Here is a 15,480-nt window from a genome sequence, read left to right on the forward strand (position 1 = left end):
ACAGCACATTTCTTGGTGACTTTTCTTCGCTATATTGTGCTGTTGTTGCCTCAAGTTTGGGTGCGAAATTATTACGAGTTTTTAAGAGGTCAGAGTCCTTGTTGCGAATTAGATTATTCAATTTGTTAAATATGGTAGGTAGCATATTTCTATGGAAAGAGTTATGGCAGGCTTTGAGTGTGGTTAAAGTGGGATCTCGGATCAGAAGTTGGTGTTTTCAGTGAGTGTTTGAAGCTGGAAAGTTTGAGAAATTAAAGTGTTTGACTGTCCTAAACTTTGACTGTAAATTTATTTACATTTTGTTGAATATTGGGCATAAATTTAATGAACAGCTTCGTCTGGAAATCATTTAAGAGAGGGATTCTGAATCATCTCTTGGTACAAACCAAGGATTTTGGTGAACAGATTCGTCTGGAAACGGACTCTGAAACAGTGAAGCATCTCTTAGGACAAATCGGGGATTTGTTTGGCCTCAACAGTGCCCAGATTTGTGTTAAACTAAAGAACTATAACAATTCTATACTTAAACATGGTCTTTCAGGCCTCTAGGAAGGGCTTCCTTTTCTCTCTTTGAATTTTAGGCATAGCCTGGAGCTGTATTCTTGCGAAAACCTTATCTTAAAGCTACAAATACATCGATTTTTATGGATAAATCCAAACTAGATCCACTCCAGAGCTGTCCTTAAAAATATATTAATTTCTAGTCCAACGCTAGGGAAAGGTCTATGTTTCCATTCAGAAAGGTTACCAGATGCCTTCCAGTGTCTAGTATTCAGTGAAAATGTTTAAACTACCTTAAATATCACCAACTAAACCCATGAACCCGTTTATTTTTCTCTGGAAAACAATTAATTTCTGAGTCTGGAAATAAATTCAACCGAAAAGGATTTTAAATTGCTTAGAATACCCATCCATTCGTACACACAGAGCATACGAGAGTATAAATAGCTTTACCCGTTCCATAAATAACTAATAAGCCTCCCAGAAATATACGATATTACCGAGCATTTAATTCCTGACCTCCAGAGGCGGCCAACGAGGCATAAGATTTCCATTAACAATTGGGGGCGTGTGGGGGGGGGGGGGCTTTGTTGTGTGTTGTTCGAGACAGTTTTAAATAAATAGCACACAACAATTGCCGGGGCTTGGTCTGCTCTCCTCTCGGCTCATTAACCATTCTGTAACCTGGCCAAAACCCCATCCTAGCACCTACGGACGGGTCTAATAAGTTTGGGGCACGCAAAGAGCGACTTGGTTGGTGCGACTGACATGCAGACCGCTCATAAGTCCTTAGCCTCGTACTCGCAGTAGGACAGTGTAAACATGAATAAGACATTAGCCAGCAGTTTACATGTGTAGAAGGGAGGCAGGCAGGCAGGCCTCCCTGTCTCTGTGCGGCCCAATGTCCAATTCCATTTATAGGGGATCCATCTCTACATCTCTGACCTCTGACCGCACACACACACACACATTGGATGGAGAGACACCATTGACTGGGGAAATTATTATTATTTAGGAAATATGTTAATTTAATGTCTGGGCGTTGCCTAACCTCATTCTTTGGGTGGGGACCAGGGACGGACTTCTTCAAATTGAAATGTCTGTGGCTTTAAATATTCATTGCCTACTTCTAGGCGCCTCCCTACTGCATTTTGTATGAGAACATTTCCGAATGAGAATTCTCTTCATCTTTTCTCTCTCTCTGTGTGTGTGTCTGTGTGTGTGTGTGTGTGTTGCATCATTGTGAAATGTCGCATTTAATTTAATTGAAAACATTTAATTACAGTTCTCGTTTTCGCCCACACAGCAAATGCCTTGGCCTTTGCCATTTCCAAGTGTTTAAAATATTTCGAAAAAATCATCTTTGGACGGGAGTTTTCGTATAACTATTGTATGGCATAAAACCCAGGAAAAATCAAGTAAATCAATGCCCAAGTGAGGCAATAATTAACTGTTTGATAGACATTTAAACACACAAAAAGCCTATGGAAAAACCCTTAAAAATAACGAAAAAAAAAACAAACTACAAATAAAAACCACATAAAATAAACGAGTACAAATTACAACAACAAATTCCAAAGAATGTGGCATGTGGCAAGTAGCATTATGGCCATCAAAGTGGCACTGCCATTCCGACATTAAAATGCAATTTACGCGCTCGCGGCCAGTGATTGTCAAACTGTTACCGTCGGCATCTCGCTCGCTCCTTACGCCAAGCGTACCCGTCTCTTTCGCACTTGAATGAAATGGATTAATATTTTTGTAAATATCAATCGTGCAGCAACAGCTGCGGCCACGCATTAAACAGACAACAAAGAGAAAAAAAAACACAACAAAAAAACAAAAACAAAAAAATCAACGAGTAAAAGGCCAGGAAAATCGAGCAAAAAGCACAGCAAACACGGGCAAACATGTCGACCATAAAGCTGCTCATTATCGGTAAGTTTTATCTCACAATTAAACAGAGAGAGAGACAGAGCGGGAGAGCAACAAAAACATAACAGGGGGCATGCAACAACAGCAGGGGGGGGGCATAGACTGTGTGGTGGCATCATCATCATCATCAGGCACACACAGCAGGCTGTTGCGGCGGCCAACGATCCTGGGGTTTTTACTCTGAAACGCCTTTTCCTGGTTTTTTTTTCCCCTCTCGATGGTCTTTTTTTGCTTTTGTTTTTGTTTGCTGTATCAATGGTCTTTATGGGAGATATATTGGAAAATTTAAAGAACAAAATGTGCCACCAAACAGAAATGTATTTTCCCTTCTAATCCTTTATACAGTACTATATAAAATATATATAAATACGATACCTTTGACACAGTCGAATTTAAGTCCTTAAAATAAAGGAAAAAGGGGTTTGTAAAATATAGTAAAATTAAGAAAAACAAATGGAACTTGTGGCTGTACGGGTTTCGTTTAATTAATTAGATATTTCAAAGGTTTCCCCACAGAACTTTCCCCGCCAAATCTGTTTGGCTTTAAGGAGCATCATTTGGTGGACTTTTTAGTGTATATTTCCATTAAGATATATCTCATATATGATTTCCTTCTACTAAGGATTGTTTAAGGCCCCCTAGAACTGTAACTTGTAAGCCTGGACCTCCTTATTCCGCGGCCTGGGCATCTTCTTATCAAAGTTCATCCAAAACTAAAGACATTTCAGGCCTAAGACAACGAATTGAAGCCTTTAAACGGGGTATAAATATTCTAATTACACTATTTTCATGGCATTTTCTTTAAATATCGCTAATATAATACAAGTTCTACCAAACGATGGTCTTAATGGTGATGCAGCCATGTGGAGAGATCAGAAATAGCTTCTTTTCAGTTCTAATGCCTCCTTTAAAGCTCATTTCCCCTAAAACATAGTCCACTTTCACTTCCAGTTGCATGCTCTCGTATTCCTTATTTGCTTCCTCCCCATGGCTTCTCTTACTCTCCTCTTTTTGTTCTTTTTATTAACGAGTACTTATCATATTAGCTTCCTTAATTGAAATCACCTGCCACGTATCCTCCACCTGCTGCCGAGGCATCTACCGATTGCATTATCTCCATAGCTGAATGATTTTTACTCCCTCTCTCCCACTCTCTCTCTCTATCTCTCTGGTTCTCTCTTTCGAGAAGATTGCATTCTCATTTGTTCGGTATCCGCCCCATCCGCCTCCATCTCTCCTCCTTTTGGCGTTTTTCATTTTTATGTGCGCTCTGGGAAATTTCACAATGCCACAAAAGGCGTTTACGTGGAACATTCACGGCGGGCGGGGAGGGTATGGGTATTCTGTGGTGTGCGGCGTGTGGGGGAGGGATTCCCGTGACCATAAACAAAAGACAAAGGCGTTTACCACCCACTCATCAACGAGCATCATGGACGCATCCTACGCCTGACAGCCATGGACTCATTCTGCTCCAGCCTGGACTCCACCAGCATGCCCCTCCTCCAGACAGCGCGTGGACTCCACATCCTCCCCGCTCCGCTCCACTTTCCCTTGCCTCTCCGGACCGCGCAAGTACTCCACTTCCCCTTGCCTCTCCGTACCGCGCAAGTACTCCACTTCCCCTTGCCTTTCCGGACCGCACAAGGACTCCACATCCTCCCCTCGCCGGGGCAAGGACTCTTTCTCGTCTGACCAAAAGTTTACTTTTATTTTTTTTTGTCGGTTAACAATTCATTTCCGCGCTTTGGGCTTCATAAATTGCTTTTATTAGAGGCAGGCGGCAGGCGCAACGAAAAGCATATAAAATACAGGCTAAAAACTGAAAGAAGGTCCTGCGTAGCCAGGAATAAAGCGAATGCTTATATGGGAAATAATAATATACTTCAAGTTTTTTGCATAACAAATAAAACGAATCAAATTATAAGGCGGGCCAGGAGCAGGGCAGGGCAGAGATATCATCTCCCAGACCGTGCCCTCGAGGCAGTGACAAGTTGTGAAGCAGGTCCTGCGGCGACGGGGGTGCGGTCGGGGGTCGGGGGTCAGTTTTTGGACCACAAACAGAGAGAGAGAAAGAGAGACCTGAAAGTTGTTGACAGGCTGCCAGTACTGGCATTGGCTGACGGCTCGGTCTGTCAGGGCACGCAGTCACGACAGGCAATAAAATTCAATATTTCATTAAAACGCACGTTACGCATACGCAGCGTGGCACGAGCCCAAAAAAAAGCGAGTACCAATAGGCCTGGCTAACGTAACGAAAAGAGGAAACAAAATAATCGATTTCCAAGGGCCGAAGTTTGGCATACTCTTGAGGATCTAGGGATCTGATGAAAATGGTTCTGAAAAATTAGGAAAAATACAAAAAATCCTTTAGAAAGAATGAACTTTTCAACGTCATAACTTTTGACCTATAAAACATTGATAAATTATTTCAATATGAGCCTGAAGGTCTTGTGGCTTGGGCTTAAATTATTAATTATAATTTGGGATTCTGTAAATAAATAAATGCATATTATTGAGCCGAAGGCCTTCGGTTATTTAATTTTAATATTTTTTCCACATGTATTAAAGACTTTGAACCATGACTTTGCTTCTCAGAAAAGTTAAAATTTTCAAAGGTTTTTGTATAAAAAAAGGTTTCTATATTTGTGGTTTCTACTTATTGACTATCTGCAGTGAAAACAGGAGTTTGAGGACACTTTTAGCCATAATTATGGAGCTAAGTGATTATAGAGGGAGCTGTCTATATCAAGGCTTGTATCAGATGCTCCCCCTCTAAGTCCTCTTCTGAGAGCCAGATATCATTCTTAGGGAAGATCATGGCTTGTGGCACGATATCCCAATATACACCCTTCCTTCTTCCGTTGCTTCTGTAGCTCTGCTTCATGGTAGACCCCACAAGACCCTCCCTGATAGGGTACAAAGAGCAAACCGCAGACTGCGTGACGTTGTTGTTGCTTTTATCACACGCACAGCCCTGAACGTTCAAATCGGATTTCTCGTTATTAGCACTGACCTCCTTCCTCCCCCCACCGCCCACCCCGTCCCCCGCTAGAACATGTGGCAGACAGAGCCGGACAGGGAGCAAATATCGTGGGAGGCTCTCCGGAATGAAAGTACTCGAATTTCACCGCCGCCTCCGCCTCTGACTACGCCTCTAAATCCCGCCCCTGCCTCCCCCCAAGCCCTTCATCAAATTGAGTCGTTCGGCTGTGTCGCACTAGATTTCTCACTGACATTCGTCGGGGTCCTTGGGCTGGGGCTTGGTCCTTATTTTCGGTTTCGGTGTTTGGCTGTTGCCTCCGTTCTGTGCTGTGTGTTTTGTTGTTGGTTAAGGCGGCTGCGACGCTGACAGATTATTTGCTTTATTATTCATAAGAACTACGAGTACTTGTGCCACCCCCACACTATGCTCCTGGGGGTCATGTGGTGCTTGTAATTCAGTGGGTAACAAAGGGTAGATTGTTACGATGCCAACACAATGCGGGAGTGCGAGTACGGCGTGCAATCTAATGGAATTGCTATGGAATTGGATTGGCTGTGTAGGATGATGATTTGTGTGTGCCGGTTGGGGGGTGGGGGGTGGGGGGTGGGGGTTGGGGTGTTGCCTGGAGATACAGATACGCCTGCCCTGTGGCTGGGCTAATTGAATCCCATAGTTTGCTGAATGTTGAATGCTGAATGATGGTGTTGCTGATGCGTTTCCCCTTTTCGTATTTCCAGGGAAAGAGCAGAGCAACGAGGGTGCTTTGTTGGTTCTATAAATTGTTATGAAAACCCTCTTTCTATTTTTATTCTTTAAAATTTATCAAGTGCTGTTTTTCTCTTTAAAAAACCCCCCAGAAGTCCGCAAAAATCCCAAAAAAAATCCTCTAATCCCCAAAATGTAATTAACATAATCAAAGTCAGAGAGGGTGCCCCCCTGCCAGGCCGCTAATGACCGCTAGAAGGTGGCACACATTTAAGCCACCGAAAATTGATGTTTTACAGGGTGTTTGTGGTGTCCAGAGGCTGCCAGAGGGTCTGTAGGTCCTGTTAGGAGTCTTGATTATAATGTAGCTACTCATTTGGATTTATTAATTGCGTCCTGAGTCCTGCGTCCTGCTTACTGCTGCCATTGTGCGTAGCAAGTAAATTAATTAGCAAATACTTGCTTTAATAATCATTTTAATGGAATTTGTAATTTAATGCGCCTAACGAGAGAGAGTTTTATGTGGGAGAGATTACGAAAGTGACCCCCATACACCCCCATTTTATTGATTCTCTGTCCACGCTCTCCCTCTTCCTCTCCCACTCTCTCTCTCTCTCTCTCTCTCTCTCTCTGTTCCACTCTTTGGGTGTATTTTACTGTCTGACAAGTCACCGCATGACCAGACCACAATTTGTTTAAGCGGCTTTAAATATTTCAACATGCCAACTTGGGCCAATTGAGGCCCTGGCCAACCCCCCCACCCCCCTGGGGGTCACTCAACTTTTCCCCGTGTTGTGCTCGTATTTGTGTGGACAGTCAATCACTTTAGAGAAGTTTTTTTTATTGCCAGCGACATTAATTGATGGCAGGCAGTGCCACCATAAAAGAGGCTCACCAAAATACGCCTCATAAAAAGCAACGAAAACCAATTGGAATTTGTTTTATTTTCATTACCTAAAAATAAGTATTTATTTTTTACGATTTGATATGCTAAATAGCCGAAAAGTTGGCCATAAATTCGTGTAAAGCATTCAATTATAAATGAGACGATAAGCGAGTGCCACTGCCTCGTGTCTCTCCTTTCCTTTCCTCTCCTTTCCTTTCCTCTTAGATTTTCCAGCACACAAAATTTGCATAAATTTTCGCAAAAGCAAAGACTAAAGTGCAGAGTGAACTTTTCTGTTGATAAACGCTGGCATGCTGCTTAAAGACTTGTCATATCAGTGCACTCCTCCTGCCTCCTCCCCCCCTCCTCCTGCCTCGCACTATAACCTTCTGTCTTTGCACACGTGTGTGGTGTGGTGTGGTGTGTGCACCCGTGTGCGTGTGTGTGTGTGCGTTTGTGTGTGTGTGTTATCTTTTAATTAAACATGAAAGTGAGTTGGCGAGCAAATTTGCTCAAACACACAGCAGACAAACAAACAAACCGCCTGCGGCTGAGCACCGGGCAAACACACACACACACACACACACCGAAAAAAATAAGAAAAATCAAAAGCAGCTAAAAAATAAAAGAAAAAAACACTCGATTCAAGCAAAGCTTAAACAATTTTCCCCAAAACTGAAAAGGTAACGACTTGGAGCTGCCTGTGACAGGGACGAAGGAAGAATTTCAGGAAGTTTTTAAGGTGCTTTTGGAAGGTCTGGAAATTATAGAGGACTATTAGCCACAGGGGCATCGAAAACTGTGGGAATATGGAATAATATTTTAGAAAGGGAGTGATATGGATTTTTAATAGATATCTTTGTTTTTCAAGGACACGATGTGCATAAAATAATTTCTAAGACTATAGGAAATTTCTATTAATGAAATAAAGGACTAATTCGCAGAACTGTTTCTGTTTTTAAGCACCAAAATGGTTAGAATATAAAGCCAAAACCACATCCAAGGCATTTAGACTTTAGAAAACAACTTAGGAATAATCCTAAATAATTATGAGCATTTAAATAACTATCTAGAGATAGAGAACTAAGAGAAAGACTGACTAAATTATTCTCAAATATATTTTTAATACTTTTGATTACCAAAACTTACCAGAACCCAGAATTGAGCTGCTTTAAACTTTGCTAAATGGTTTTTTGGTCTGGAAAAGTAGGGAAAAAGGAGTGGCCTTTGCTGCATGGAGTTTCTAAGAATTAGTAGAGCAGAAAAGAGCCAAAACTCAACAAGATACTCCCAAGAAAAAATTCAAACAAAATACACAAATAATAGATGCACAAAAGATGCCTTTCCCTTGGCATCCCCTCATTAAAGACTCAATCAGGAGTCGGTTATCCACCCATTGAACCTTCTTCTGTGCTATCTTCAACAATTATCTGTTTACACAGTGTCCAAGAGCCCCAAAATGGAGACCTAACAAGCAGCTTTAAGAGCAACCAAAAGCAATCCGCAAACCCCAAGCAGAGAGCAGACATAAGTTCTGGATGTTCGCCCCATAAGTCCACGACATACAAACATGTCAACCAAGCACTAAACCACATTAAGCAGCAGCAGCAGCAGCGGCAGCAGAGAGACAGTCGCTATGTGTCTGCCCCATGCCACATGCCCCACGCCACTGACGCTTGAAAAAAAAAAAGCCAGTAGAAGTTTTTCTTTTGGCATCGTTTTAAGCGCCGCTCTGACAAACTCAAATAGCAAGCTCTCTCGTATAACCGGGGAAAAGCTGGGGAAAACAGGGGAAAACTGGCAGAAGCGACGGAAAGCGATGTGTGACAAGACAATGGCATTAGTTGCATAGAGGTAATTCCAGCTTCCACGGTGTGGCGCCACCCCATCCTCCATCCTGCCCCCCTCCGTTTCGCCATAAGTTATGAAAGTTATTCCAAAATTTATAAGATTTTCCACCTGACGGGCACGGTGGGAATGACATCGGTTGCATACAGAGCACGTCGCTCGTGGGGCGGCAATAAAAACGTGGCAAAGGTCCTAAAAACAAACAGCATACGCATATCTAATTGAAGCTGAAAACAGCCGCAAAAGGATCTTCTCTAGAAGTAGGGGAATAGGAGCATTTTACACAGACACTTAAACCAGCTGGGGAATGGGGAATGGGAGGGTTGGGGTTGGCGGAAATCAAAGACGGCAAAGAACAAACCGCAGACACAATCACAAGAAAATGTCCTTTGGGTGTAAAATCGATTAAGGCAGAAAGGCATCGAGAGGATAGGCACTGCAGTGGCGGGCCAAACGGAAGTCAATCAGAGAGAGAGACGACGCCAAACAGCGTTTCTCCTCCAGATGTCTGGGGAATTACACATGCTCAATGCTCCATCCTCCAGTCGCCATCCTCCATCCTCCAGTTGCCATCCTCAAAGCTCGATTCTCAATGCTCTGGCATGGCAATTGCTTTGCTAATAAGCCAGGTACAAGGCAGGTACAGCATATAAAAAATAGAAGCTCAAGATGCTTTGGTACCACTGTACCCACGGCATTAATACGAAATACAGAAAAAAAAGAAGTGTAGGAGTTTAGGTGGAAGAGAGACTATGGACCTATGGAATACCCTTGGAATACTAGTACGAGAAAAGAGAAACTACTCCTTTATGGAAATACCATTTGAAGGCACATTTTTGATAAGACACAGGCATTATTCGATGTCCATTCCCTGGGAAACATTAGAGAAGAGAAGGTATTACTTTTTTGTGCTTTTCTGTTGGTAATATCCCATTGATCCTTATGATTCTTGTCAGTTTTGGTAGATAATCGATCTCTATACAACTCCCCAAAGTTTCAGTGGCATTCGGCAAGACTTTTGGCATCGTAGATTCCCTTTTCAGACACATCTCTTTGAGAACCCAATACACCCCTTCGGGGTACCCTACAAAACTACCAGGTATAATAAGAACGGATGTGTTTGGCATTAGCAAAAGGAATTCCCTCATGTTTGCTCTGATGACGGGGATACAAGGCGAGAGACAGCGATAGGGGATACAAGGAGAGAGAAAGCGACAGGGGATACAAGGAGAGAGACAGCCATAGGAAAGACAGAGAGAAAGAGAGAAAGAGGGAGAGAGCATGGTTGGATGGTGGTGTAGAGGAAGTGTAGGAGGGTCGTATCGGGGTGTGGGTATGGGCATGGTTGGTTTACTGTAATTGCACGACAAAGTAAGCGCGTAACTGCATATTTACATATCACTCAGAAGGGGGGCAACATCATCGTTGACAATGCCGGAAGAAAGGGAGGAGGAGTGGGAGGAGGTGTGGGCGGAGGAGTGTGGGGAGTGGGAGAAGTAGGAGTTGTGGAGTAGAGTGGAGAAAGAATGAATTAAAATAAATTAAAGCATGCTTTCAGGCGCCGCGCGCACATGTAAATAATGCAACGCAATTTTTCTCACGCAGTGCGACAGGCAGCGAGAAAGAGAGACAGCCAGCGAGACATTGAGAAGAAGACTGCCAAGCAGCACTGGCGAAGATCTGACAATGAGTCCTTGCCCTTCCTTCCTTCCCCGCCCCCCCCCCCCCCCTTCCCGGCTTTGGGAACACTGATTGATATGTCTGTCCTCGACAGCGGAGGATCTTATCCGCTCAAGGTGTTGAATCATTTAAGATGTCGCCTTGATTGCGCGTCTCGGATGAAGAATGCCTCTGCACGGCAGGAAGGCGGGAATTCAAGCACGAGAAAGCACTCGAATTATTATGGGCCATGCCGCACCCAAGCCATTCCCCCACAGGCAAATCAATTAGATACATGAATCTGAGAAATGCCGCCGGGTTGCGGATTGCGAGTGCGAATACGAATACGAGTGGGCCGTGGGCCTCTGGGGCTCTTGATTAAAGTGCATTCCCCGTGGGAAATGTATGTAAAGCGGGCGAAAATGCAGTGTATTTCGTGTGTAAGCCCACAGATCAGGCAGGTGTATCCCTAGGTACAATCTACGCTCTCTTGAAGGTAACTAAATCGAGTTTTTGGTCAGAACTCAGCTCTTTTCTTGTCTTCTCACAACAGCCTCTGAGATTTGATCAGGAACCACTGCTTAAAAGGTTTCTTATGTATTGTCTGGCCATCTGACATGTTCTTCCTTTGAAACCAGTTTAAAAACAGCTTTCACAGCTCAAATAACTGCAAAAATACTGCCCCCAAGACCATTTTAGAAAGAAAAGTTCAACCTTTGACTCTTGACTCCCGAGCAGCACAAATACACATTTCAAATAGATTGGTATGGCTTTATGACCTGCGCCACCCCCCACCCCTTCAGCACATATACTCGTACAAATATCATTCATTCTCCTGCAGAGATAGCACATGGCTTATATATCACCACCTTTTTTTTTTGTTTTGCCCGCACCCAAACAACTCTCAACACACATAAATTATGTGGCAAAACTATTGCCAAAGTGAAAAAGAAAACCAAACCCCATAAAAGAGAGAGAGAGCACAGACCCAAGCCCCAGTCCAATCCAGTGGCAGTGGCACCTTGGTTACCTTTGTCCGTTCTCATTCTCTGTGGGCCTCCCGCCCGCCCCCTGACAACTGTCAACTCTCTGTACACTTGGCCATGTCTTAGTTACGCATTCAGCACTGTCCCCTGTCCCCTGTCCCCTGGCCCCCAGGAAGCACCAGCAGCTTGTTAATCCACATACAAATATTGCGCATACGCCCCGGAGAACGCTGAAAAACTATGTGCCAGAAAAATGGTTAAAACTAGGTGAGCCCCTGACTACTCGTAATTTGGCTTTTGTTTTTTCCACTCTCCACATGTGTGTTTGTGTGTGTGTGTGTGTGTGTGCGTTTCCCCTGTTGTTTTATTAACCCAATAACTAAACACAGAATGCGGCTCTGGGCACCCTCTCGCCCCCCGTCGCTGTCTTGTGCCACACCCACGCGCCCTAAAGTCTAGGGCGAAACTTAAAGTCAAAACAAGTACTCGCAAAAAATGACTTTAGGGAATAGTATGGCTATAAAGTACCCTCTAGGCGGCTGATTTGATTTGGTTCTAAGGGAACTAATTAAAGAATTCGAATTTTAATAAATTGGCGTTGAAAACTATATATTTAATTATTATTTTAATATCTATTTAAATATTATTTTTTTTCTATTAATTTAGTAATTTTTTTTAATTTAATTTTTAATTAATTTAAATTTTTTTTTGATTTTTATTGATTTTTGATATTTAAGTACATAATATTATTGTTTGTAAATGCAACAAATATAAGCCAAAGAGTGGCTCCATTTTGTTATACATATTTTGATGATTTTCGATAAATGGTTAGAAAAAATACATCCACCAAATATGAGCCACATATCTCTCAAACTGTGAGTAGATTCTATTATATATTATATATTATATATTATATATTATATATTATATATTATATATTATATATTATAAGTTATTATATATTATATATATATATATATATATATTATATAGATTTTATTCATCTTATATTCTCATGATTTTTGAAATATATTGAATATATTTCATATTAAAATGAATTATTTTACTATTTACATAAGGTATAATTCCTATAAATTTAATAAATTAAATTTTTGTATATTTAGATAAATTATGGGACGTATTAAAATAGACATCTGTTTAAAAAACGAATATTTAATTTAAATATGATTATTTTTTATTTTGTTATATTTTTATTTATATTGTTTATTTATTTTATTATTATACATATATATGTATGTATATTTATATTTATATTTATTTTTATATTTATATTTATTTATTTATTTATTTATTTATTTATTTATATATAAGAGATACATGCCTTTTATCTCCGAGTCCATTATGTTTCTTAATAATAATGGACTCCGTAAGTTTTTTCTTGATTTACAAAGGCAGAAAAATAAGTGAAAAGATTTAATATAAACTTTTTATGAATAGAAAACATAAAAATCGCAAAGAAACAGACTCATTAACTTAATGCTCTCCCACGCCCCTTTCCGCTCCCTACTACCCACACCTGCGCGACACCCAATATCCCCATCGTACAGCCAGAGAGTACCGGGTATCAGAATGACTGGAATGCGGGTCGCTTGTCTTTGCTTAGCGTTGCTTTGCTTTGCTTTGCTTTGTGTGCTCCACTTGTCAGGTGCAGCGGCAGCCGAAACCCCTACCCAAAATCCCCGGCTGCAACCTGCAACCTGCAACATGCAACCTACAACCCTTTCCCTTTGCCACTCGTACTTATCTAACACCTTTGACTCCATTATGCCCCGCCGTGGCAGCTGCTTATCTGTCATGGCAACCCATCAGTGCATAACTTGTCGGGATTTTAATTAGCCCCAGCAGCAGGACAGGAGCAGGAGCAGGACAAGAGCAGGAGCAGGAGCAGGTGCAACAGGAGCTGCTGCTGCTGTTGCAGCTAATGCTGTCATGTCCAGCGTCCATCGTATCCCTTCTTGCATGTCCTTGTTTCACGCCGTTTGCCTGCTCGTTGGTTTGGCAAAACGTTTTGGCCCTGGCTCTTTTCGCTGGTCCTGGTCCTCCTGCTGCTAGCTTCATGGTCCTGCGTTGACACGCGCTTGTCGCTCATTATCCTTTATGAATTTTTCATAAATGCAGGGCTGCCTGCCCGTCCTGCCCTGCCAAAAGGAAGGAAATATAAGCGAGAGAGCGAGTTTCCAAAGAAAACTTCCAGCAATTGAATTTTTTTTCCCCCGTACCATAGCCCTTTTTTTCGGTTGGGGTACTCCGGCTTCTGCTGCTTCCCTGCTGCTCTAGATAATTTCTTAAACACGTGCCCGGCAAGCTAATGCCACAAAAGGGCGGCAGGGCCGCCACCGAAACCCAAATTAGATTTAGCTCCCCAAAGAAACTCCATTGAAGTGTGGCTCCCAAAAAAAAAACACACACACCGAAGGGGAGGACCGCCTTAACCTTAGCTTTTGCCACAGAGTTGCCTCGGGGTTTCGCTGCCGCGTGGCGCAGTGCATTTTTTATTACAAATTCGCACCTCCACAACCCCCCCTCCAGCTCTCTCTCTCTCTCGTTTGTTAGGGGTGGCCCGAGGGTTAAGGGAATGCCCCTTTTTTGGCCAGGTGTTGCCACTGCGCTTTTGGCGTCTTTTGTCCTTATTGTTTCTTATTGTTTTTCCTTCAAGGATAGCTCTGGGGTGGCTTGGGGTGTATTTGCTGTTGGGGTAAGAGATTTTTGAGAGTTGACTTTATAGAAAAAAACTTAAATGCAATCCCATCCGGGGGGAAATACTTTAAAGCCAAGCAATTTGTTCTCTAGAAAATCAGTTAATGGATAAGCCTTGACCTTCTTAATTTGTTTTGTTTTCCCCAAACCCTTTTCTTCATTCCGTTTCCAGGGTATCGCTGAGTGGCCATCTATCTCCAAGGACATCAGAGCAGATGTCCCTCGCTCTTTCTCTGGTGCTCTGTGCATAATTTCTTTTCTGTGCAAATTGCTGCCGCTTACTCGCAGTTTTCTTAGGACTTTTTGCTCGCTTTTCAATTTTCCCAGAATGAAGGAGAGGCAACAGTTTGTCTCTGTGCCCCGTGGCGCCCCTGCCCGTGCAATTGTCTCTCTGTGTGTCTTTTTGTTGTGTTGTAAGTTGCAGCTAAATCTGTGGCAACTTCTCCAAAGGGGCGGCACTTTTGTTTCGAATCGCTGAAGCGTGCGCTCCGAGAACAGCCTGCGGCACCAGACCAGACCAGACCAGACCAGACGAAGGCTCCTTCTGTCATAACTAAAATGAGACACTTGGCGGGCAACGGGCCGGGCCGGCTGGCTGTAACGTCTTCTCATTCGCACTTCTTGTCGGGTCCCATTCGCACACACTTCAGTTCTCATTTCTCAACACTGTTCGTCTTCCTATTGTTCCCGGCTCGAGTGGCACTTTCAGCAACGCTGTCGTTGTCGTTGTTGTGGGTGTCTTTGGGTCCTCCCATTGTCTGGAGCTGCCATTGCACCTTCGGATGCTGCCGCTGCTGCTTCTGTCTCTGTGGCTTCTTCGACATTTCATAATCCCCGCGCGCGCAAAACTTTAATTACAAAGGACAAAATGCACTGCTTGCCAAAGGGGTTGCCGCATGCACTTTCACCTTGGGCTTCCCCCTCACCCCACACCTCCTCTTTTAATTTCTCAAACCCTTCCTTCCTGCCGCCGCTGACAACATCGTTCGCACTTTCGCTTCAAAAGTTTTTCTCATCATAAAATCCGTTGCCAAAGGCCCTTTGACAGTTTTAGAAGGCGGTACGGCGCGTTTTTAATCAGTCGCATGAGTCTTGCGCCTGGCTGCACTTTACAACACTTTGCTCATCACTTTGTGGCATGGATGGTTCCTGTGGGGCATAGGGCCTGGCCCTGGGTGAGGGGGGTCGCAGGATTAAGGGTATTAGTGCGCGATTTGTGCGGTTTGTTATTGAATATTTGAGATTAAGTTGTGCCTTTG

At 42.9% G+C, this 15,480-nt stretch overlaps 1 protein-coding gene across 6 annotated transcripts in view; it reads left to right on the top strand.

Moving 5' to 3' along the window:
* Nucleotides 1-15,480, top strand: part of fred (friend of echinoid) — a 123,133-nt gene that overhangs the window by 1,093 nt on the left and 106,560 nt on the right. For 5 of the 6 annotated variants that reach the window (XR_004469162.1, XR_004469163.1, XM_015180375.2 and 2 more), the window contains exon 2: nucleotides 1,787-2,439. Coding sequence is in view for 4 of the 6 variants with exons in the window: in XM_015180375.2 (XP_015035861.2) it covers nucleotides 2,412-2,439 (28 nt within the window). In the remaining 2 variants the exon portion in view is untranslated. The remainder of the gene's footprint in view (nucleotides 1-1,786; nucleotides 2,440-15,480) is intronic. The other variant, XM_033379949.1, reaches the window with a different exon arrangement.

Source organism: Drosophila pseudoobscura, chromosome 4 (assembly GCF_009870125.1).
Source record: "Drosophila pseudoobscura strain MV-25-SWS-2005 chromosome 4, UCI_Dpse_MV25, whole genome shotgun sequence".
Classification (NCBI taxonomy): Eukaryota; Metazoa; Arthropoda; class Insecta; order Diptera; family Drosophilidae; genus Drosophila; species Drosophila pseudoobscura.